We start from the raw sequence: 24210 nt of genomic DNA on the forward strand, positions 1-24210 counted from the left end.
CTGCCTCCTGACTCTTGCAAGTGTCTGTTACATTGAGATGCTTATCTGGAGATGGGAAAGTGCTGCAGAGAAGGCTGTGCTGGCCAGTTAGAGTGGCAACTCCCAGGCAGACGTCAGTGCCCAGTGTGGACAGGATGTCACTGAACGGAACCCTTCCAGTCCACACGTACTCGAAGGTTTCTGTTTTTTGGTTTTCAGTAGGAGAACGCTATGTCAAACATATAAAAGTGTTTTACAGACAGCTTTGGAAGCACTTTTGGTTCATTCTACATGATATACTTACTGACAAAATTTACAGAATTTATGCCGATTGCCAGAAAAACTGTGGACTCTTCAAATTTCCCTTCTGGAAATATATGTTCAGAGCGTGGCATAGCTTGTGTGACTTGTGCAAAAGCTCCCAACTATTGCCTCTAGTATGTGTGGTATGCAGTAGGGAGAAGCTAGTACATTTTAGTACAATTCCAAGAAAAAACAATTTCAGCAGAACTGATTTTAAGGAGCAACAGAAAAATACACCACTTGAAAATGAATAGGGTTCATTTAATGGGAAAGGCATTATAGCAATTCTTTGATTGTTGAAGAATAATGGGTGTTTCATATTGCACATTAAATTTTTTTTTTGTAATGTTCCAAACCATTGACTAGGTGGGTAAGCTCTGTCATCCTGCTGCAACATGGAGCTGCAATGTGCTTATTTCCTTAAGGAGATTGCGCTTATGTGGTTTTGTATTCATATCAGAAATATGTATACTTCTGTTTCCCAGTAATTGCTTCGTCATGATTGCATTATTACATAGTTACCTATATCCTTTCTGTGGGATTCTTGAAATCTTCAGGATCTTTTCCTCTTAAGTCAGTTGAGGAAAAATGTGGGCTGGGGCCCGGGCAAGGTGGCTCATGCCTGTAATCCTAGCACTCTGGGAGACTGAGGAGGGGGTGGATTGCCAGAGCTCACAGATTCAAGACCAGCCTGAGCCAGAGCAAGACCTTGTCTCTAAAAATAGCCCAGTGGCATTGTGACAGGTGCCTGTAGTCCCAGTTATTTGGGAGGCTGATGCAAGATAATCCCTTGAGCCCACGAGTTTGAGGTTGTTGTGAGGTGTGATGCTATACTCTACCGAGGGTGACAAAGCAAGACTCTGTTTCAAAAAAAAAAAGAAGAAACTTGGGCTGGGTGCAGTGGCTCACACCTGTAATCCCAGCACTTTTGAGTCAAGGCAGGAGGGTTGCTTAAGTCCAGGAGTTTCAGACTACCTCTACCAAATAAATAAATAAATACATAATATTTAAAAAATTAGCTGGGCATGGTAGTATACACCCGTAGTCCTAGCTACTCAGGAGGCTGAAGTGGGAGGATTGTATGAGTTGTACCACTTCACTCAAGCATGGGCAACAGAACAAGACCCTATCTCCAGACAAAGAAAAATAAGCCAACGAAAACCTTTTTAAGAAATTTTCCTGAACTGAATTCAGAGATACAAGGCAACACCATCCAAAGTTTTCTTTTGTTAAAAAGATTTCATTAGGACTATTGGCAAAATCTGAATAAAATTATAGACTAGATATTAGTATCGTATCAATTTCCTGATTTGATAATTGTTTTGTAGTTATGTAAGAGAATGTGCTTGTTTTTAAGAAATACACACTGAGGCCTGGCACCTGTAGTTCAGTGGTTAGGACACCAGCCACATACACCGAGGGGCCAGCTCGGGCCTGCTAAACGACAATGACAACTGCAATCTGGGGTGATGCCTGTGGCTCAGTGGGTAGGGCGCCAGCCCCATATACTGAAGGTGGCAGGTTTGAACCTGGCCCCGGCAAAATAGCTGGGCATTGTAGCAGGCACCTGTAGTCCCTACTAGGGAGGCTGAGGCAAGAGAATTGCCTAAGCCCAGGAGTTGGAGGTTGCTGTGAGCTTGATGCCATAGCACTCTACCGAGGTCGATAAAGTGAGATTTTGTCTCTTAAAAAAAAAAAAAAGCCAAGAAAAAGACAACTGCAATCAAAAAAATAGCTGGGCATTGTGGCAGGCACCTGTAGTCCTAGCTACTTGGGAGGCTGAGGCAAGAGAATCGCTTAAGCCCAAGAGTTTGAGGTTGCTGTGAGCTGTGATGCCACAGCACTCTATGGAGGGTGACATAGTGAGACTGTCCAAAAAAAAAAAGAAAAGAAATACACACCGAGCTGTGCATGGTGGTGCACACTTCTCGTCCCAGCTACTTGGGAGGCTAAGGCAGGAGGATTGCTTGAGCCTGGGAGCATGAGATTTTGGTGAGCTATGATTGTGCCGCTGCACTCCAGCCTGGTGACAGAGTGAGACTCCGTCTCCATCAGTCAATAAATAAATACACACCGAAATATTAAAAAGTAAAGAAAAATTATAACTCATAAATGGTTCTGGAAGAAAATTCATTGTCTTTCTCTATACACACACACACACACACACACAAGATTATTTTTTTTAACCAAATGACAGTGTATGTGTTTGGTCTCTTTCCCTGTTGCCTTTAGCACATGGTTTTAAGTGTCTGATAGTTTCACAAGGCTTGTTATAAAATACACAGCAATCTCCTGCTTTCTTTTCTTCATCTCAAAAGCAACTACTTTCAATTTGAGCAGGTTTTGTTTTTTTTAAGACAAGAGTCTACCCGGGTAGAGTACAGTGGCATCTTCATAGCTCGCTGCAACCTCAATCCTGAGCTCAAGTGATCCTTCTGCCTCAGCCTCCCAAGAAGCTAAGTCTATAGGTGCCTGCCATGATGCCCAGCCAATTTTTTTTTTTTTTTTGAGACGAAGTCTCACTTGGTCACCCTTAGTAGAGTGCCATGGCATCTTAGCTCACAGCAACCTCAAACTCTTGGGTTTAAGCAATCCTCTTGCCTCAGCCTCCCAAGCAGCTGGGACTACAGGCACCCGCCCAGCTATTGTTTGGAGACGGGGTCTCGCTCTGGCTCAGGCTAGTCTCAAACCTGTGAACTCAGGCATTTCACCTGCCTCGGCCTCCCAAGTGCTGGGATTACAGGCATGAGCCTCTGTGCCTGGCACACCCAGCCAATTTTTCTATCTTCAGTAGAGACGGGGTCTTGCTCTTGCTCAGACTGGTCTAGAATTCCTAAGCTCAAGGGATCCTCCCAACTAGGAGTCCCAGAATGCTAGGATTACAGGCATGAGACACTGCACCCAGGCTACTTCTGTATTTTTTGTGTTTTTTTTTTTTTTTTTTACCATATTATCTTTTAAAATTTGAGGTTCGTCTAAGAGTACAGACGAACTTGCAATATTAGAATTTGCAATATTAGAATTTGTTAGGTAGAGTCCCTCTTGACACCCAGGAGATGTGTCATACACCCGTACATTGTGCCCATTAAGTGGGAGCACACCTCCTTTTTTTCCCCTCTAGCCAGCTGGAATTGAATTGAGTTTTTCTCCTATGTCAGCGTGTATTAGATTGTCCACTGGCTTCATATTAGTATTGAGTACATTGGATATTTGCTTTTCCATTCTTGTGATACTTTACTAAGAAGAATGTGTTTCAACTCCATCTAGGATATTACAAAAGATATAAAAATCACCATCTTTTTTATGGCTGAATAGTATTCCATGGCATACATGTACCACAGTTTATTAATCCATTCCTGAGTTGATGGGCATTTAGGTTGTTTCCACATCTTGGAGATTGTAAATTGAGCTGCTATAAACAATCTAGTGCAAATAGCCTCAGGCTCCCAAGTAGCTGGGACCATAGGCGTCTTTATGATGAAATGATTTTTTTTCTTCTGGGTAGATGCCTAATAGTGGGATTACAGGTTCAAATACTCTGTGTTTCTAAATAGCATGGCATTTGTTATTGCTTGTTGACTTTTCAGTATTGGACATTATTTATGGACTTACTACTATTGGGAGATTGTTACTCCTAGGGGAGGGTCCTTTTTGTAGAGTATGTTGTAAGCCGTTCGTTATGCCCGTAACAGAGGTGAGAGGTGAGAAGAAGAGAATAATGGTAACATGAGGGCCAAGACTCAGTGTTGTGTTGGGACGTTGTAGACTAAATTTGATACCGTTAAAGAGTTGAGACTTGAGACACTGGTAACACTGAGTGGGGAGTGCCTTGATGTTAGAAGATTGTTGGAATGTGGGCAGAGTCCTGATGGCAGAGAGACTAAATGGGAAGAAAGATGTTGCAATTTCCACTGAAGGAAAAGGAGTTGAGAATTTTTTAAAAATTGGACAGTAGTAGATGGTAGTCTCAGGTATACAGTTCCATGATCTTTCTTTTTTTAACCTGTGTGTATTATGTATCGCATGCTTCTGTCAAGATGTAGAATTATCTTCAGCCTCCTTAAAATTCCCTTGTGCCCCACAGAAAGATCTTGAACCAAGGCACAGAAATTCATTACAAGTTCTAGGTGGAAGCTCGAAAATAAGGTGGGGCCAAAGATGACTCCAAACTTGGGAGACTGGGTAGACTGGGTGGTAATGCTGCTGGCCAAGGTGGGTAACAGAGGGAGGAGGACCGGGTTTTAATTTAGGGAGGGGTTAGGGTGGTGAGATAGAAAGTTTAGCTTTAGGTTTGTTGAGTTTAAGGTGCCCATGAGATGTCTCAAAGGAGCTATACCGGTGGAAATGGAAATAGGGACTTCTAGAAAGGAATCTGGGATGGCAGTACAGGTTTGTGCATAGCCATCAGCCTGTGGGGTCTCTCTGAGAACTAGTAAGTCCATGAGAATTCACTATAGATGAAGATGGTGAGATGATAGGCGTGTGTTACTTTATTTTAAGCTATTTTAATTTTCTATTAAACATTCTTCCAAAAGCATTATTTTATCCTCCATCTAATGCTAATGTTATAAGAAATATAGCATTATATATATAGCATTAGAAAGATTAGGAAAAAAGATAAATGGTAGATACTTGAACACACATAAAAAAGGAAAATTATAACAAAAGACTGAGAGCTTTATAAATTTAGAGATGACATTATAATTTAAAAACTCTGCATCTCAAAGAAAACTATTTTTAAGTGTTGTATGATTTTAATACACAGATTTTTCAAGGAAACGCTTTTTTTTTTTGAGACAGAGTCTCATTTTATCACCTTCGGTAGAGTGCCGTGGAGTCATAAAGCTCAGAGTAACCTCAAACTCTTGGGCTCCAGTGATTCTCTTGCCTCAGGCTCCCAGTAGCTGGGACTATCGGCGCCCGCCACAATGACCAGCTATTTTTAGAGAGGAGGTCTGGCTCTTGCTCAGGCTGGAAATGCAAAATTTTTAAGTTGTGTTTTTATCATCCCAGTACAGAATTGTAAGCACTATTAATGACAGATAAATTAAGGTCATTAAGTGCACAACACTAATTACTGACCATCTATTGATTATGTTTCTTCTCTCGTTCTCCCAAGGAAAACTTTTAAATTGAATATTAAGCAGAATAATAACTAAATATACTTTATACGCATAATAAGAATTTTACTTACATCATTTTTTGAATTTTGCTCTTCCTAATTTTATTCTGAAACTCAGTTTTACCCCAAACCGTAATTCCATATGAGCTTCGTAATGCACAGTTGTGTGTAACTCAGCAAAGCAGCTGTGCGCCATCAGGCTCTATGTACCCAGAGCTCAGGAAAAACAGGATTGGTCGTACCAACTTAAAAACAAATCTATCTCATACAATTTGCCAATGTGTAGCTTCAGTCTAAATTCTGACAATGATACATATGGATATATAGCTCTTGATTTTCAAAAGTAGTGAAAGGGAGTTCTTCTCAGCTTAGCTTTGTCTGACTGAAGCTGAAGATTTGCAGCTTCATAGCCACCAGACCCATATTGCCAGTGATTTTCATGCCTTGAAAGTAGGCTGGCTGAGGATTCATTTTACCAGTCATTAAAGCCAGTAAGTTGGAGTCAGCATTGTGATGGTGCAGTCAGCCTTCTTATCTGAGTTAGGAAGCTCTGATCCTTTGCTTTCTGAACATCCACCTTCCTTTCCTCCAGCACCATCTTTCACCTTGAAATACCACAGTTTTCTTCACAAACTGTTCTGTTCTGCTTCCTCTTCATGCCTCTTCTCAATCTCCTTAAAGACAAGATTTGACTGAAATCCATCACCTGGGTAGCTGGTTGGAGCAGCCTCAATTTGATGAGTTCTAAAATAACTGGCAGCTTTGGGGAGACTCATCCTGTAGAGCAGTGGTTCTCAACCTTCCTAATGCTGCGGCCCTTTAACCCCCAGTTCCTGTGGGTCGCGACAGCAGTTCAGTTGAGAACTGCTGCTGTACAGTGTTACAGCCACAGCTCTTAGAAGACCTAAATTAATGGGCAGAGCTGCCTTTGCCCAGGAACTTCGCATGTGTTGCTTTTATTCTGTTTTGGTCCCAACAATGAATAAAATCAGTGGCAAAATTCAGTTTAAACATTTAAAGAATAAAATGATAAGTGAAGTTCAATAATACATATTTCTTTTATGGGGGGGCTTTCAGATAGCCATTTCTTTCTTTCTTTTTAAAATTTATTTATTTTTATTGTTAAATCATAGCTGTGTACATTAGTGCAATCAAGGGGTACAATGTGTGGGTTTCATATACAATCTGAAATATTCTCATCAAATACATATTTCTTTTTTATTTTATTTTATTTTATTTTTTGGAGACAGAGCCTCAAGCTGTCGCCCTGGGTAGAGTGCTGTGGCATCACAGCTCACAGCAACCTCCAACTCCTGGGCTCAAGCCATTCTCTTGCCTCCGCCTTCCAGGTAGCTGGGACTACAGGCGCCCGCCACAACGCCTGGCTATTTTTTGGTTGCAGCCATCATTGTAGTTTGGCGGGCCCGGCTGGATTTGAACCCGCTAGCTCAGGTGTATATGGCTGGCACCTTAGCCGCCTGAGCCACAGGCGCCGAGCCAATAATACATATTTCTTATAAAAAGCAAAATTAAACTGGTTTAGAAGATAAGTATATCTTCTATCTCCATCCTTCCCCCTTCTCCAATTTCTTGAGTCTCCTTCCAGACAAATTTAGTGCATGTAAAAGCATATATACGGTTTATCTTTGGATTATACTTCCCATTATTGCTTTGGTTAGAAGTGGCTTTTTAGCCACTTAATAAAAATGGTTGACAGCTCACAGGTATGTGGACAGAGTGGCTTGTTTTCCTCTCCTTGCTCTCCCTGTGTAATGTGTTTTACAATGATGTGCTTACAGTCTCGACTGAAAAATTTTTCCTTTGTCTTTTTGTTTTCTTTTGCATTTTCAATAACTTGTAAGATACTATACAAGCGAATGTTTCTTGGTGTTCGTTGGAGTTCTTGATTAATAATGCTAACATAGTGTCACATTTTTATCTGCTTAAAGTGAATTACTGGTTATCTTTTTTTTTTTAACCTAGAGAGAGTGATAAACTAATATTTTTCTTGATTACTTTGTGGACAGGGTAATTCTCAAGTTTGCGTGATGGAAAGGACTGTCAAAAGCTCTTCTAGTGGGCACGGTGGCTCACCTCTGTAATTCTAGCACTCTGGGAGGCTGAGGCGGGCAGATTGCCTGAGCCCAGGAGTTGGAGACCAGCCTGAGCAAGAATGAGACCCCATCTCAAAAAATCAGCCAGGCATTGTAGCGGACGCCTGTAGTCCCAGGTACTTGGGAAGCTGCAGCAGGAGGATCACTTGAGCTCCAGAGTTTGAGGTTGCTGTGAGCTATGATGCTACGGCACTTAACCCCAGGGCAGCATTCAACCCCAGAGTGGGTGAGTGAAACTCTGTCTCAAAAAAGAATAAAACAAACCAAAAAACTCTTCTAGCGAAACCAGAATTTCAAAAGATACCGTGAGAGTGTATCCTGTGCTTTGTTTAGAGTGAACTTGATTTAATTGACAGTCCCTTTGACACTAAGAGCCATCAGATTTGGGTTCTAGAAATGGTCAGTATTAATTGTGTAGTCATTGTTACTTACCCCTTCTTTGCCAAAGTACTTGCTTTCGAAAGAGCAAAGAACATGGCTCGGTGCCTGTGGCTCAAGCAGCTAAGGCACCAGCCACATACACCTGAGCTGGCGGGTTCGAATCCAGCCCAGGCCTGCCAAACAACAATGACGGCTGCAACCAAAACATAGCTGGGCGTTGTGGCGGGCACCTGTAGTCCCAGCTACTTGGGAGGCAGGGGCAAGAGAATCGCTTGAGTCCAGGAGTTTGAGGTTGCTGTGAGCTGTGATGCCATGACACTCTACCCAGGGCGACAGCTTGAGGCTCTGTCTCAAAACAAAACAAAAAAAAAAAAAAGAGAGAGCAAAGAACATAATACATATTTTTATTCATTCAACAAATATTTATTGATTTGTGCATACTCATCAGCCTATAAAGTCTATTTGAGAACTCCTGTGAGATGTCACTTTCTGTAATATTAATAGTAATAAAAGGGAATGTTATTGAGCAAGTAAGTGTTAACTATTTGTTAACAATTAATAACTACTATCCATAGTGCTATATGTGCAATAATGAACAAAACAGACCCAGTGCTTTCCTTCATGGAATATTATAATGCATAAAATGGTAATATTATTATTAATATTATTATTCTTTAGAGACAGTCTTGCTCTGTCACCCAAGCTGGAGTGCAGTGGCAGGATCAAAGCTGATGGCAGCCTCCAACTCCTGGACTTAAGTGATCCTCCTGCGTTAGCTTCTTGAATAACTAGCTAGGACTACAGACAGGTACATGCCACCACATGGACTAATTATCTTTATTTTTATTTTTATTTTGCTTTGTTGCCTAGGCAGGTCTTGAACTCCTGGCTACAAGTCATCCTTCAACCTTGGCCTCACAAAGTGCTAGGATAACAGGTGTGAGCGACTGTGCCTGGCCCACTATCATTATTATAGTTTTAATCACATGAAAGATTAAATTTAGCATCAGAACTTGAAGATCAAGTAATTTCGTTCTGAGAACTAAGACTTTTCCACTTGTGAGAGATTTGCATATCAGTTGGCCCGTTCATCTGCCTCTACATGGTCAGAATATCTGTTTTGACTGAAGCCACATTCAAAAGTCATTTCATAGTTGAACCTGAATTCTTTAAAATATATTTAATTTTAAATATGACTTTGATGGAATCACTCAGTACTTAATAATGGTTTCTCTTCTCTCTTCCTAGATAGTCTAGCCTACAGTATGAATTTGCTGGACCTGCTCCTTTGGGTGTGTCTGAAATCAGGGAGGGTATGTTTAAAAGAGATCTACCCACAGCATTCCTGACCTATAAATCGGCTGCACATTAGAGACCGTGTGAAGTTCTGTAAATTTCCTGGCTTTTTAATGATATGTACAAGTGAAAGGAAATAGTTCAAATAATTTCATAGTTAAGGGAAATTTGACACTGTTATTAAAGACATCGTTTTATGGCAAAATATTTTCAGATATAGTTTTTCTTTTTTCTTTTTTTGTAGAGACAGAGTCTCACTTTATGGCCCTGGGTAGAGTGCTGTGGCATCACACAGCTCACAGTAACCTCCAACTCCTGGGCTTAAGCGGTTCTCTTGCCTCAGCCTCCGGAATAGCTGGGACTACAGGCGCCCGCAACAACACCCGGCTATTTTTTTGGTTGCAGTTCAGCTGGGGCCGGGTTCGAACCCACCACCCTCGGTGTATGGGGCCAGTGCCTTACTGAATGAGCCACAGGCACCGCCCTCAGATATAGTTGTTTTTTTTTTTTTTTTTGTAGCGACAGAGTCTCACTTCATGGCCCTCGGTAGAGTGCCATGGCATCACACAGCTCACAGCAACCTTCAACTCCTGGGCTTAAGCGATTCTCTTGCCTCAGCCTCCCGAGTAGCTGGGACTACAGGCGCCCACCACAACGCCCAGCTATTTTTTTTTTTTTGGTTGCAGTTCAGCGGGGGCCGGGCTTGAACCCGCCACCCCTGGTATATGGAGCCGGTGCCCCACCGACTGAGCCAAAGGTGCCGACCTCAGATATAGTTTTTAAAGAGATGATCAGAATGTTGTTATTCTTGCTATTTATTTATTTATTTATTTTTTGAGACAGAGTCTCACTATGTCACGAGTGCCATGGCATCACAGCTTACAGTAACCTCAAACTCTTGGGCTTGATTCTCTTGCCTCAGCCTCCCAAGTAGCTGGAACTACAGGCACCTGCCACAATGCCCGGCTATTTCTTTGTTGTAGTTATCATTGTTGTTTAGCAGGTCTGTCTGGGTTCGAACCTGCCAGCTCTGGTGTATGTGGTTGGCACCCTAGCCACTGAGCTACAGGCTCCCAGCCAGCCTTTTATTATTATTATTTTTATTTTTTCACCCTCAGTAGAGTGCTGTGGCATCACAGCTCACAGCAACCTCCAGCTCTTGGCTTAGGTGATTCTCTTGCCTCAGCCTCTTGAGTAGCTAGGACTACAGACGCCCGCCATAATGCCCGGCTATTTTTTTGTTGCACTTTGGCTGGGGTCCCGTTCGAATCTGCCACCCTCAGTATATGGGCCCTGCGCCCTACTCACTGAGCCACAGATGCCTCCCTATTATTATGTTTTTTTGAGACAAAGTCTTACTATGTCACCCTTGGTAGAGTGCCGTGGCATCATAGCTCATAGCAACCTCAAACTCTTGGGCTGAAACGATTCTCTTGCCTCAGCCTCCCAAGTTGCCGGTGTATATTCTTGCCTTTTAAAACTGCTTTTCATTTTGCTTTGCCCAACTTAATAGCTTTTGTATGTTGTTACGTTAACATTTTAAACCATGTTCTATCTTTAGATTGTGGCTTATTTCTAGCTATTCTCTTCTAAACACATTACAATTTTCGCCCTGCATAAAAGTTTCAGTATTAAATGGTGACACAGACTTTACCCCTTTGGTGAAGAGATTGATGAAGACCCAAACCAGTTTTATAAATAGTTTTCAGAAGTTGTTTTTTTTTAGGCCATCAGATTGACTTAGTACCAGTACCTATCCACATTCTTTTCCTTTGTCAGATATAACTGTGTCTTTCTAAACTTCCAACTTGCAGCATTCAACCAGTTTTCCAAGCTAAAATATCTTTAGCCCTTGGATATGTGTATCAATACTTAGTATAATCATGTAAATTTTCATTAATTTCTTTTCCTTTGTTTATATCATATCTCTGATCAAGTTGCTTAAGAAGGCAAGAAAGAATCTTGTAGTTCTTTGGAACTTTTCTCAACTCTGTCTGATACAATGCTTAATTAACAGTATGCTTATAGTAATTTTAAAAGAAATTTATTTTAATCATTATATTTGCACCTTGCAGTCACTTGTGTGTCACTCTGCTGTTCAGGCTACAGTGCTGTGGCATTGTTATAGCTCATAGCAACATCAAACACCTAGGATCAAATGATCCTTCTGCCTCAGCCTTCCAAGTAGCTGGGACTATAGGCACCCACCACAATGGCTGGCTAATTTTTCTATTTGTATTAGAGACAGAGTCTTGCTCTTGCTCAGGCTGGTCTTGAACTCCTGAGCAAAAGGGATCCTCTCACCTTGGCCTCTCAGACGGCTAGGATTACAGATGTGAGCCTGACCAGTCCCAGTAAATTTGGTCGACCATCCTCATTGCAGTCAGTTGTTCAGAGTTAAGAGTTAAGATTAAAGTTAACACAAAAAACAAGATTTTCACTAAAATTGACCCCAAGGTAAAAAAGTTTTATTTAGTCTATGAGATCAAAAATAAAGTTGGTTGGGCTTTGTATATTCAAAACTAAGTATCCCAAAGGTTAAAACAAGAGATACTCTTACAGTGTTTGGAAATGGATGGTTCGGTGAAGATGAAGGGATGGAATGAACTCATGGCGGTGACTAATCATTCTAACAATTTTCCCCCTGTTAGGTTTCACTTCCTTTCTACTTTTATAGAGTGCTGGACCACACTTATGTAAACTTCTTCCTTTTTGCCATAATTTGTTTGTGTTATTGCTAACAACAAAGGCTAACATGAACCACGTGTTCCACAGGGGCCTAGTGCTGAGAGTTGTTTGGAATACAACCCATTTGGCTGGGTGGCTTTAAAGATGAATGGCAATAAAACATGTACAAATATTTTACATTCTAAACTGCATTTACTTTTGAACTTTTGACTCCTTCGTCTGTAAACTAATATAGTATTTTTCAGGATAGACTTTCTCTCTCTCTCCTTCCTCCCTCCCTCCCTCCCTCCCTCCCTCCCTGCCTTGGGGTTGAGTGCTGTGGCATCACAGCTCACAGCAACTCAAACTGTTGTGTTCAAGTGATTCTCTTGCCTCAGATTCCCAAGTAATTGAGACTACAGGCACCTGCCACAAACCCAGCTGCTTTTTTTTTCTTTTTTTCTTTTTTTAACAGAGACAGGGTCTTGTTCTTGCTCAGGCTGGTCTCAAATTCCGGAGTTTAGGCAGTCCATCCACCTTAGCTTCCCAGAGTGCTAGGATGACAGGTGTGAGCCACCGTGTCCAGCCCAGACTTTCTCTTTCTTGATTTATATTTTTTCTTTTCTTTATTGGAACAAGGGAAATTGTGCTTTCTCGAATCATAGCATTTTAAGATCTATTTCAATCAGTGTTAGGCATTGTTCTTAGGCAGTCTTCTCTCTTTGTTTTTATTTATTTATTTATTTATTTATTTTTATTAAATCATATACACATAGATCATGAATACATTTATGCATATGTGGGGTACAATGTGTTTTTTTAATACAATCTGCTGTACTTACATCAAACCAATCAACATAGCTTTTGCCTCATTTACTTGATTATTGTGTTAAGACATTTATGTTCTACAACTCTTCGTCTTTTTTAAAAACTGTTTATCTGAGGGTGGTGCCTGTGGCTCCGGCCCCATATACCGGAGATTACAGATTCAAACCCGGCCCCGGCCAAAAACTGCAAAAAAACCCAAACAACTGTTTACCTGAATATATAATTTATAAATTATTTCTATTGAAAACAAGTATGCCCTGTTTAGTTTTGGGGTTTTTTTACATTTTTTTTTTCAGTTTTTGGCCAGGGCTGGGTTTAAACCCGCTACCTCCAGTACATGGGGCCGGTGCCCTGCTCCTTTCAGCCACAGGCGCTGCCCATATGCCCTGTTTAGATCTTAGTGTTTGATTTGTCTATTACTTATAAAATTCTTAAAGTATAATTCTGCGAATCTGTGAGGAGTTGGATTTTGAGTAGAAATCTTTTTCTTTTCTTTTTTCTTTTTTTGACAGAGTCTTTGTTGCTCAGGCTAGAGTGCCCAGATGTCAGCCTGGCTCACAGCAACCTCAGGCTTCTGGGTTCAAGTGATCTTCCTGTCTTAGCCTCCCAAATAGCTGGAACAAGAGGCACACACCACGACACTCAGATAATTTTTTTTCTATTTTTAGTAGAGATGGAATCTCATTCTAGCTCAGGCTGGTCTTGAACTCCTGAGCTCAAGGGCCGTCCTGCCTGGGCCTCTCAGAGTTCTGGGATTATAGGCTTGAGCCACCACACCTGGCCAGAAAACTTTTTCTTAATATGATTGAAATAAACATTTTTTTCTTTTTTAAAAAATAGTTTGGGGCTCAGTGCCTGCATAGTGGTTATAGCAGTGGCCACATACACCAAGGCTGGTAGGTTCAAAACTGACCTGGTTCAGCTAAACAACAGTTATGACAGCTGCAACAAATAATAGGCGGGGCGTTGTGGTGGGCACCTGTTGTTCCAGCTACTTAGGGGGCTGAGGCAAGAGAATCTCTGGAGCCCAAGAGTTGGAGGTTGCTGTGAGCTGTGATGCCATGGCACTCTACCGAGGGTGACATAGTGAGACTCTGTCTCAAATAAATAAATAAATAAATGAATATTGTTTGGGATTCATTGAGAATGCAAAAAGTTAGGTTGCACTGATTGCATTTGTTAAAGTCCCTTTCATACTTGTGTCCCGCCCCTAAGAAGTGTGCCTATACCATGACTCCCACCCCCCTCCCTCTTCCCTCGCCCTGCTACATTCCCCTACCCCACCCCTTGTATTAGCTCATGTGCTACCTTTTTTTTTTTTTTGTAGAGACAGAGTCTCACTTTATGGCCCTCGGTAGAGTGCCGTGGCCTCACACAGCTCACAGCAACCTCCAACTCCTGGGCTTCAGCGATTCTCTTGCCTCAGCCTCCCGAGTAGCTGGGACTACAGGCTCCCGCCACAACGCCCGGCTATTTTTTGGTTGCAGTTTTGGACGGGGCCGGGTTTGAACCCGCCACCCTCCGTATATGGGGCTGGCGCCTTACCATCTAAGCCACAGGCGCCGCCCTCATGTACTGCCTTTATATTAGAACTGACTACATTGGATTCTTGCTTCTCCATTCTTGTGATGCTTTACTAAGAAGAATGTGTTCCACCTCCATCCAGGTTAACATAAAAGATGTAGTCTCTATCTTTTTCAATGGCTGAAATAGTTATTCATGGCATACATGTACCATAGCTTGTTTTTTTTGTTTTTTTTTAGATTTTGGCCGGGGCTAGGTTTGAATCTGCCACCTCTGGCATATGGGACCGGCGCCCTACTCCTTGAGCCACAGGCACCGCCCATAGCTTGTTAATACATACCTGAGTTGGTGGACATTTAGATTGTTTCCACATTTTGGCAATTGTATGTTGAGCTGCAGTTTTAAACAGTCTGGTGCAAAGGTCTTTATGATAAAAGGATTTTTTTTTTCTTCTGGATAGACGCCTAGTAATGGGATTGCAGGATCACATGGGAGGTCTAATTTGAGTTCTTTGAGGATTCTCCATACTTCCTTCCAGAAAGGTTGTATTAGTTTGTAGTCCCACCAGCAGTGTAAAAGTGTTCCATTCTGTCTACACCAGCATCTGTAGCTTTGAAACTTTGTGATGTGGGCCATTCTCACTGGGTTACGTGATATCTCTTAGGTAGTTTTGATTTGCATTTCTTTGATGATTAGGGATGATATGCAATTTTTTCATATGTTTGTTAGCCGTTCATCTGTCTTCTTTAGAGAAGGTTCTATCCAGTGATACATGGGATTGTTTGGTCTGTTTATTGATTAATTTGAGTTCTCTATAGATCCTAGTTATCAAGCTTTTGTCCAATTCATAATATGAAATAACTTTTACCATTTTGAAGGTTGTCCGTTTGCTTTGGTTGTTGAAATAAACATTTTTAACTTCTCTTTTAGATCCATCACGTTACACAAAATGGAGGACTGTATAAAAGGCCATTTAATGAAGCTTTTGAAGAGACACCAATGCTGGTTGCTGTGCTCACATACGTGGGGTACGGTGTACTCACCCTCTTTGGATATCTTCGAGATTTCTTGAGGCATTGGAGAATTGAAAAGTGTCACCATGCAACAGAAAGAGAAGAACAAAAGGTAATTGTCAGAATCTTTGATTCTGTAAATGGAAGCTTTTTATAGCAATCCTTAGTATTTTCCCATACAATTTTTTCCTTAGAAATCTGGGTGCATGTTAAAGTAAAAATATTCCAGATGCAGGTAAATGAAAGCATTTCAGAGAAAGCTGAAGAACAATGTTAAAGGCATGGAGAAATTAAAGCATTTAACATGTTTTTAATTTAATCACTCTAAGAACCTAATGAGGTAGGCTACACTGTCCCTGTTTTATGGATTAGAAAGCTGAAATTCACAAGTTAAGTAATATTTTCTGAAACGCTTAGTAGTATCAGAGCTGGTATGTGAACATAGGACTGGGAAGTGTCGAGAACCATGCTCTTTCTTTTCACACTGCCCTGCTGTATCCCAAGTTGTGTTTACAGTTTCCTGAAAGATTGTGTTCTTTAGAACTGACACATTATATACATAGTTGACCTTCACAGATCAGCTCCTCTCCCCAAACAAATAAGCCCTAAAACAGAATGTGGCCAAGCTGTTCTGTTTATAGAAAAAAGCATTCTTGTTTTTAGTAATGGTAAACAGAGATGGTATTGGGAAGGAGGACCTTATTCACTTCACTGTGCTTTTCTCTGTATAGTCCTGTGCACCTCTGGAGTTTTATACATTACATATGCATTACCTGTTCTCAATAAAAAAATAAAATTAGGGTAAAGAATGCTGGATTCTAATAAAAGTAAAACAAACCTATTTGTTCTTGGTATATGAAATATGAAGAGGTTGTCCTCCAACCAGGTAATACACCAGATTAGAGACTTAATACATCAGATTTTTTTATTTTTTATTTTTTTTTGGAGGCACAGTCTCATCTTGTCACCTTCCGTAAAGTGCTGTGGCATCACAGCTCACAGCAACCTCCAGCTCTTGGGCTTAGGCGATTCTCTTGCCTCAGCCTCCCAAGTAGCTGGGACTACAGGTACTTACCATAACGCCTGGCTATTTTTTGTTGCAGTTTGGCTGGGGCCAGGTTTGAACCCACCCCCCTTAGTATATAGGGCTGGTGCCTTACTCACTGAGCCACAGGTGCTGCCCGAGAAAAAAATTTTTTTTTTTGGTTATCCATCATACTTCTCACTTTTGTAGTTCCTTAGAGTAGTGTTTTTCAACCTTTTTTATCTCACTCCACACTTGAACCTATAGTTAAACTTCTGTGGCACACTTAAATTATGTTGCTCAAAAAGGAGTAAAGGCTCAGCACCTGTAGCTCAAGCGGCTAAGGCGCCAGCCACATACACCAGAGCTGGCGGGTTTGAATCCAGCGCTGGCCTGCCAAAAAGTAATGACAACTACAACCAAAAAATAGCTGGGCATTGTGGTGAGTGCCTGTAGTCCCAGCTGCTTGGGAGATTGAGGCAGGAGAATCCCTTGAGACCAAGAGTTGGGGGTTGCCGTGAGCTGTGACAGACACCACAGCACTGTACCCAGGGCAACAGCTTGAGACTCTGTCTCAAAAAAACAAAACAAAACAAAACAAGGGGTAAAAAAATAAATACTTGACTGTGCTTTTAACTTCCTTTGAAAATAATTTAATTAGTGATCTTAAAAAATGTTCATGGCACACCTCAGATCCTCTCACAACACACCAGTGTATGTGGCACTCAGTTGAAAATCACTGCCTTAGAGGAAGGAGGCAGTGTGGAAGCAGCAAGGTCGCCACTGACAGAGGAGCCAGTAAACACTGATTGTAGAAGAAACTTCAGGGAATGGATAGTGGTCAGATGGTGGGACGAGTGCATCATGGACACAAAAGAGAGGTGAGGACCTTGTCAGCTACCAGGGAGACAAAGCCATTTGGTATACAGAATATGGACTGAAAAGGCTGGCTCCTAGGAGAGCTCGGCTTCAGGCATCCTGTCTCATCACAGCCATCTTGTACCCCATCCCAGCTCTCGCACCACAAGTTGCCCTCTTACTAGTCATTGCTCTGAAAGGCCTACACGTTAACTTCATTAAAAAAGTGTTTTGTTTTTTTTTTACAAAAACGAAACACCAAAATTGGGTCCAGTGGGCCAAATTAATTCATTGAAGGCCTGAACCAGTTTTAAATTTGATTCGTCCTCTACCCTGGCGTGTCTCATGCAGAGCGCATCCACAGTATGTTGAGTTTGCACATCCTCAGTTACAGCTTACTGTACTTACTGTGCGGTACAGTCTTGCAGGTATCTGATCACAGGCCTGTATCCCCCATCAGACTGAGTTTGTGTAAATTGTGACTGCTGGGAGCTACAGTTTTATTTATATATTCAAACTAAAACCTCTTTAGGGACTTCTCTTAGCATGGACACACAGACACTTAATAATTGGCATGTAGAGCTGGGGGTGGGGGAAGTGCTGATTGTGCTTTGGAGAGAGGCTCTTGGCTGAGGGGGTAGTGTCGGCAAAGGCACAAGGAATGTTGAGGGGAACCTGGAGTGTGGATATCTGAGAAATTGTGTTTTGAAAGTTAGAGATTTTGGGCGGCGCCTGTGGCTCAGTGAGTAGGGCGCCAGCCCCATATACCCAGGGTGGCGGGTTTGAACCCAGCCCTGGCCAAACTGCAACAACAACAAAAAAAAAAAAAAAAAGAAAGAGAAGTTTGGTAAAGAGTGAGGAGTCGAGAACAGTTTTTATCAGGGAAATGATTACAGAACTTGCACAGCTGGTGCTCAGAATGTGATGAATGATGAAGATATACCTGAATTACTTTGTGAATGAGTACATTATCTTTGGAACTTGCTTCATGTTTCCAGAGGATAAATTGACTACGTATTGGGAGCTGCTTGTATATACTTAACTTCTTGTGAAAGAATTAGAGCACACTGTATCTTAAGTAGTTTCTAATTTTGTTGAGTTAACACCAGTACTTCAAACTTACAGGTCTTTGCAAAACGACTATACAAGTAAATAGTGCTTGAATCACATGAAGATGTGAACAAAAAAGTAATCTTAGTAGCATAGGGTTAATCGGGAAATAATTCTTGGAGGAAATAATAGGAAGAAATATGTGGAACAGAGGAAGACATTTGCCTCTACCTTTGGCAGAGAGGAAGGTTGTACTGAATTATTCAAATTTATTTCAATAGGATTTTTGCAATAGATAACATTAGCAGTTGAAACAACTGACTTCTGTCATTTTCTTATAAAAATTCAACTTTCAGTGAGAAAGGAAGGGTCGTTCAGCCTTACAATAGATAGATCAGTGATTTCCAACCAGTGTGCCATGAGCAGATCTTAGGTGTGCCTTGAAAATTTTTAAATATCATTAATTAACTTATTTTCAAAAGAAGTTCAAAGCACAGTAAGTATATTCTGTTTTGCTAGATCATGTTTGTTTGCTGGTGTTGGATTAGGTGTGAAAGGGTTGGGTAGCCAAATTATTATTTATTTATATTTTTTAAAGAAAGTTTCCATTTATTTTTTAGAATAAAGATTTAGTGCACAAATACAGCCCAAAGACAACAGAAAAATAGCTTTGCCCTGTCATTTACTCAGAATAGGCCAAAAAAGAAAAGGAAAAAAAAAAAATAGAAAAGAAAAAAGCAATCCTCTGAGTTCTAGGTTTCACAAAAGAACCATATGCTAAACTATGTACATTGACTTGATGTGCAAGTGTGCAATAAATATGTACACATACATGCCAATCTGCTTTACATCATCCTGGATTATTTATAGTAAATCAAGCTGGGATTTAGAAATGTAAAAAGGCCATAACAGTGAAAAGGGGAAAAAAGGGATACAATGGTTTTTAGATTAGTAGAATAATAATGCTTAGCTAGTTAATTATTTGAACTTTGGAGCAGACTAAAAAAGTTGAAGTAAATGGTACCTGTAATTGATGCTTACTGAAATACTTGTTAAATATTATTTGTCAAGTTTTGATAATAGCACTGACCTAATTATATAGTACGAGTAGAGTAACACAGCTCTCACTGTCCTAGGTTTCTGCTAAGTGGCCGGCTACAGCTAGCTACCCCATTGCCTTTATAAGCAATTCAAGAGTTGTGTTGCTGAGACTTTTAAAAGATAATAAGCTCATAACCTATATCTCCTTATGTGGCTACATCAGTTGCTCGTGGTCCCAAGGGTAGCCAAATTATTAAACTGGAAAGAGGTGAGGGAAAGGGCTTGCTTGGGATCATAAAATGCAAATAGAATGTTACCACTTCCTCCTTTTACTGAGTGAGCGGTATCCATAAACACAGCCTGATTTTCTTCCTCATTCCGAAGGATTCACTTACAAAAGAGAGTCCAATGTAACTATTTATATTAGCTCTTTATTATAAGGAAATACAGTGTGTCCTTTGGGTAGAATTGAATAATCATTGCACTAATAAAGGTAAGTTACTATGAGTTTGCTCTATTTTACATAAAATTCTTGGAATTCCTTATCCCGTGAATCTGTCATTAGTGATGTTTTGGGTGAGAGTTGTTTTTCTTTTTTTTTTTTGTAGAGACAGAGTCTCACTTTATGGCCCTCGGTAGAGTGCCGTGGCCTCACACAGCTCACAGCAACCTCCAACTCCAGGGCTTAAGCGATTCCCTTGCCTCAGCCTCCCGAGTAGCTGGGACTACAGGCGCCCGCCACAACGCCCGGCTAGAGAGTTGTTTTTCTCACTCTATAGCTTAGTTCTTTTTTATGTGGGGTGAACCCAGTAGTTTAGAGACATCAATGTGATACATATAGCAAAAGCTTGAGCTAAGATAGGAAATAACCTGGAAACCTAATAATTCACTAAATCATAGTAGGTAGTAACCATACTCTTAATAAACTTTAACATTTTGCCTCCCCAGCTTGTTGATGATCAGAGATACTAAAAAATGGGAGGGATAGTATACAGGGAAAGGTTATTGTGTGCCCATATCCTGATATGTTTAATTTTCAAAATAGAAAAGAAATCAATTGAAATACTTCAGGAAAGAAGTTGCTGAAATGATTTTATTCTTTTTTTTTTCTTTCTTTTTTTGAGACAGTCTCACTTTGTCACCCTCAGTGGAATGCTATTGTATCACAGCTCACAGCAACCTCAAACTGTTGGGCTCAAGTGATTATCTTGTCTCAGCCTCCCAAGTAGCTGGGACTATAGTTACACGCCTGCCACAACCCTAGATGTTTTCAGAGATGAGGTATTGCTCTTAGTAGAGACTGGTCTCGAACCTGTGAGCTCAAGTAATCCACCCGCCTTGGCCTTCTAGAGTGCTTGGATTACAAGCGTGAACCATTGCACCCAGCCAATGATTTTATTCTTGACCTTTAAAATGTAGCCTACTGGCTAGGCACAGTAATCCTATAATCCTGTACTCCCAGCACTTTGGGAAGCTGAAGGAAAGGATTGGTTGAGGCCAGGAGTTTGAGACCAGCCTGTGTAGCATACTGAGACTCTATCTCTACAAAAAATAGAAAAATTAACTTGATGTGGTAGTGTGTACTTATATTCCCAGCTATTTGGAAGGCTGAGGTAGGAGGATCACTTGAGCCCAAGAGTTTGAGGTTGCTGTGAGCTGTGATCATGCTACTGCACACAACAGAGTAAGACTTTGTCTCCAAAAAAATAAATAAATAAAAATGTACTAAGAATATTCTGGTAGGCTTGGCGCCTGTAGCTCAGCGGCTAGGGTGCCAGCCACATACACTGGGGCAGGTGGGTTTGAACCCAGCCCAGGCCTGCCAAACAATGACAGCTACAACAAAAAAATAGCTGGGTGTTATGGTGGGCGCCTATAGTCCCAGCTACTTGGGAGGCTGAGGCAAGAGAATCATTGAAGCCAAAGAGTTTGAGGTTGCTGTGAGCTGTGATGCCACGGCACTCACTCTACTGAGGGCCACATAGCGAGACTCTGTCTCAAAAAAGAAAAAAAAGAATATTCTGGTTATTGGCATTTTGACGGTATCTTAGGAAACTATTAGTATAGTATAGTTGCCTGAATTGCCTGGTGTTTTAAGATTGTGGATTGATTGATTGGTTTGTTTTCTTTTACCCACATTTGAAAAGGGCACTACTTTCGATTGTTTTGGGTTAAGTGTTGTGCCCAGGATAGCAGTTGCCTTTTTTTTTGGAGACAGAATCTTAAGCTGTCATCTGGGTAGAGTGCTGTGGCATCACAGCTCACAGCAACCTCAAACTCCTGGGCTTCAGCGATTCTCTTGCCTCAGCCTCCCAAGTAGCTGGGACTACAGGCACCTGCCACAATGCCTGGCTTTTTTTTTTTTTTTGTAGAGACAGAGTCTCACTGTACCGCCCTCGGGTAGAGTGCCGTGGCGTCACACGGCTCACAGCAACCTCTTAACTCTTGGGCTTACGCGATTCTCTTGCCTCAGCCTCCCGAGCAGCTGGGACTACAGGCGCCCGCCACAACGCCCGGCTATTTTTTGGTTGCAGTTTGGCCGGGGCTGGGTTTGAACCCGCCACCCTCGGCATATGGGGCTGGCGTCCTACTCACTGAGCCACAGGCGCCGCCCTTTTTTTTTTTTTTTTCGCAGTTGTCATTGCTGTTTTACCTGGCCTGGGCCAGGTTCCAACCTGCAAGCCTCGGTGTATTTGGCCAGAGCCCTACCAACTGAGCTATGGGCGCTGCTTGCTTATTATTTTTTTTTTTTTACAGCTTTATTAATACAAAATTTACCACCCTAAAGGTCACCTATTTAAAGTGTACAATCAGTGGTTTTTAGTATATTTTCAGAGTTGTGTCGCTATCAATGTAATCTAATTTCATGACTTTTTTTTTTTTTTTTTTTTTATGGTTTTTGGCCGGGGCTAGGTTTGAACCCGTCACCTCTGGCATATCATGACATTTTCATTTTCCGAAATAGACACCGTGTACATGTGTCTACTAGCAGCCCTTCCTTCCTTACGTGTCTCCCTCCCCTCCACAACAGCTGATCTGCTTTCTGTCTGTGGATTTACCTCTTCTGGACATTCCCTGTAAGTGGGATCGTACAGTGTATGATCTTTTCCTTCTGGCTCCTTTTCACCCGGCATAATGTTTTTGCGGTTCATGCATGTGATAGCAGGTATCAGTACTTGATCTCTTTTAAGTGCTGAATTAATATTCCATCATATAGAGCAGTCATCTCTTTTTTATTTACTCCATGGATTTCTTACTGGTAAGAAGCTATATTCAAAATAAACTTTTTAAAAGAGTTTTGAGAGCCTGGCAAGGTGATTCACCCAGTAATCCCAGCCATTTGGGAGATTGCAGTGGGGAGATCCCTTGAGGCCAGGAGTTTAAGACCAGCCTGGGTAACATAGTGAGACCCCACCTCTAAAAACAAAACAGTGAATTAAGAAAAAAACTAGCTGGGGCTCAAGGATACATGCCTTTAGTCCCAGCTACTTGGTAGGCTGAGGAAAGAGGAGTGAGTGGTTGAGCCCAGGAGTTTGGGACTACAGTGAACCACTGCACTCTAGCCTGGGTGACAGAAACCTAATCTCTAAAAAAAGTTTTGTATCACATTTACCATTGTATCCTTTTGCTCTACTACCAGTATTAGTTTTGCAAGAGATTTCCTATTACCTGTTGGGCTTTTTGCTGGAACAATAGTTAGCTTTTTTTAGCGAGGCTCTCTCTGTCTTTTAAATCTTTAGGCTTCAGGTTCTTCATTCAGATTTTCTTTGCATTTAGCAATTTGGAACTGTTTTTTATGATTAACAATGATTGTAAAGGCTAAAAAATCGATGTCCCATTTGATATTCTAAATTAGTCTGAGCTTAAATTGAATGACATTGGAATATTAAACTGGTAAAATGTTTTAAGAATGTTTATCAAGGGCGGCGCCTGTGGCTCAGTGAGTAGGGCGCCAGCCCCATATGCCGAGGGTGGCGGGTTCAAACCCAGCCCCGGCCAAACTGCAACAAAAAAAAATAGCCGGGCGTTGTGGTGGGCGCCTGTAGTCCCAGCAGCTCAGGAGGCTGAGGCAAGAGAATCGCATAAGCCCAAGAGTTAGAGGTTGCTGTGAGCCGTGTGACGCCACAGCACTCTACCCAAGGGCGGTACAGTGAGACTCTGTCTCTACCAAAAAAAAAAAAAAACTTAAAAAAAAAAAAAAAGAATGTTTATCAAAATGAAAAATAAATTTAAAAAAATGGAATTCATAGGACTACCCATATCCTCAGCAATTCTTAGATCCCAGTTTGAGAAAACTATGGTGGAATTTCCTTAGATTGTAAGCTATATTTTGGTTTTATTTATGTTTCTCACTAAAGCGTTTTGAAAATGCCATGACAATTTTGGTAGTAAGTAACTGGAAATACACAAATGTGATCTACTTCAGTTGAATCCAACCAGCTAGTAGAGCTTGTTAGAGGCAACACAGGACTGGTTGATACTCTGACTCCTGTTTAACACACATCTAGCTTTGACTGTTAGGGCGATGGTGATTTTGCTCCTCCAACTCTGTGTCTTCTACTGGACCATTCCCATTAGCATACCAGCGTGTTATTTCTCTCGTTCTAAAAAATAGTCTTCTCTTGATCTCACTTTCTCTTCCATCTGCTACTCTTTCTTTCAGAGATTTCCCTGATGCTGATTCCTATTTCTAGTTTCCCACTCCCCAAACCTGCTCCAGTGAGCTTTTTGTCCCTACTCCTTCTACTAAAACAGTTCTTTAGGGTCACTTGTGACTCTGATGTTGCAAAATCTAATAGTCATTTCTCAGTCTTTACCTTCTTTGACACCTTCCAGCAGCATTTGACACAACTGATGATCCTTGGCTTCTGGAAGCATTTGGTTCACCCACTTACCAAGACATTGTAGTTGATTTGGTTTTATTTCTGCCTTTCTGGCTATTTTTTCTTTTTCTTTCTTTCTTTTTTCTTTTTTTTTTTGGAGATAGAGCCTCACTTTGTCACCCTCAAT

The 24210-nt window shown here is 41.2% G+C and overlaps 1 protein-coding gene and 1 pseudogene across 1 annotated transcript in view; one reads left to right on the forward strand and one right to left on the reverse strand.

The window, feature by feature from the left end:
• The window catches only part of SPTLC2 (serine palmitoyltransferase long chain base subunit 2), a 125222-nt gene that overhangs the window by 16398 nt on the left and 84614 nt on the right, over nucleotides 1–24210 (forward strand). Inside the window, exon 2 of the mRNA XM_053601233.1 lies at nucleotides 15145–15339. Coding sequence (XP_053457208.1) covers nucleotides 15145–15339 — 195 coding nt within the window. The remainder of the gene's footprint in view (nucleotides 1–15144; nucleotides 15340–24210) is intronic.
• Nucleotides 5742–6180, reverse strand: LOC128593809 (sterol carrier protein 2-like; annotated as a pseudogene).

This window comes from Nycticebus coucang, chromosome 9 (genome assembly GCF_027406575.1).
Source record: "Nycticebus coucang isolate mNycCou1 chromosome 9, mNycCou1.pri, whole genome shotgun sequence".
NCBI lineage: Eukaryota > Metazoa > Chordata > Mammalia > Primates > Lorisidae > Nycticebus > Nycticebus coucang.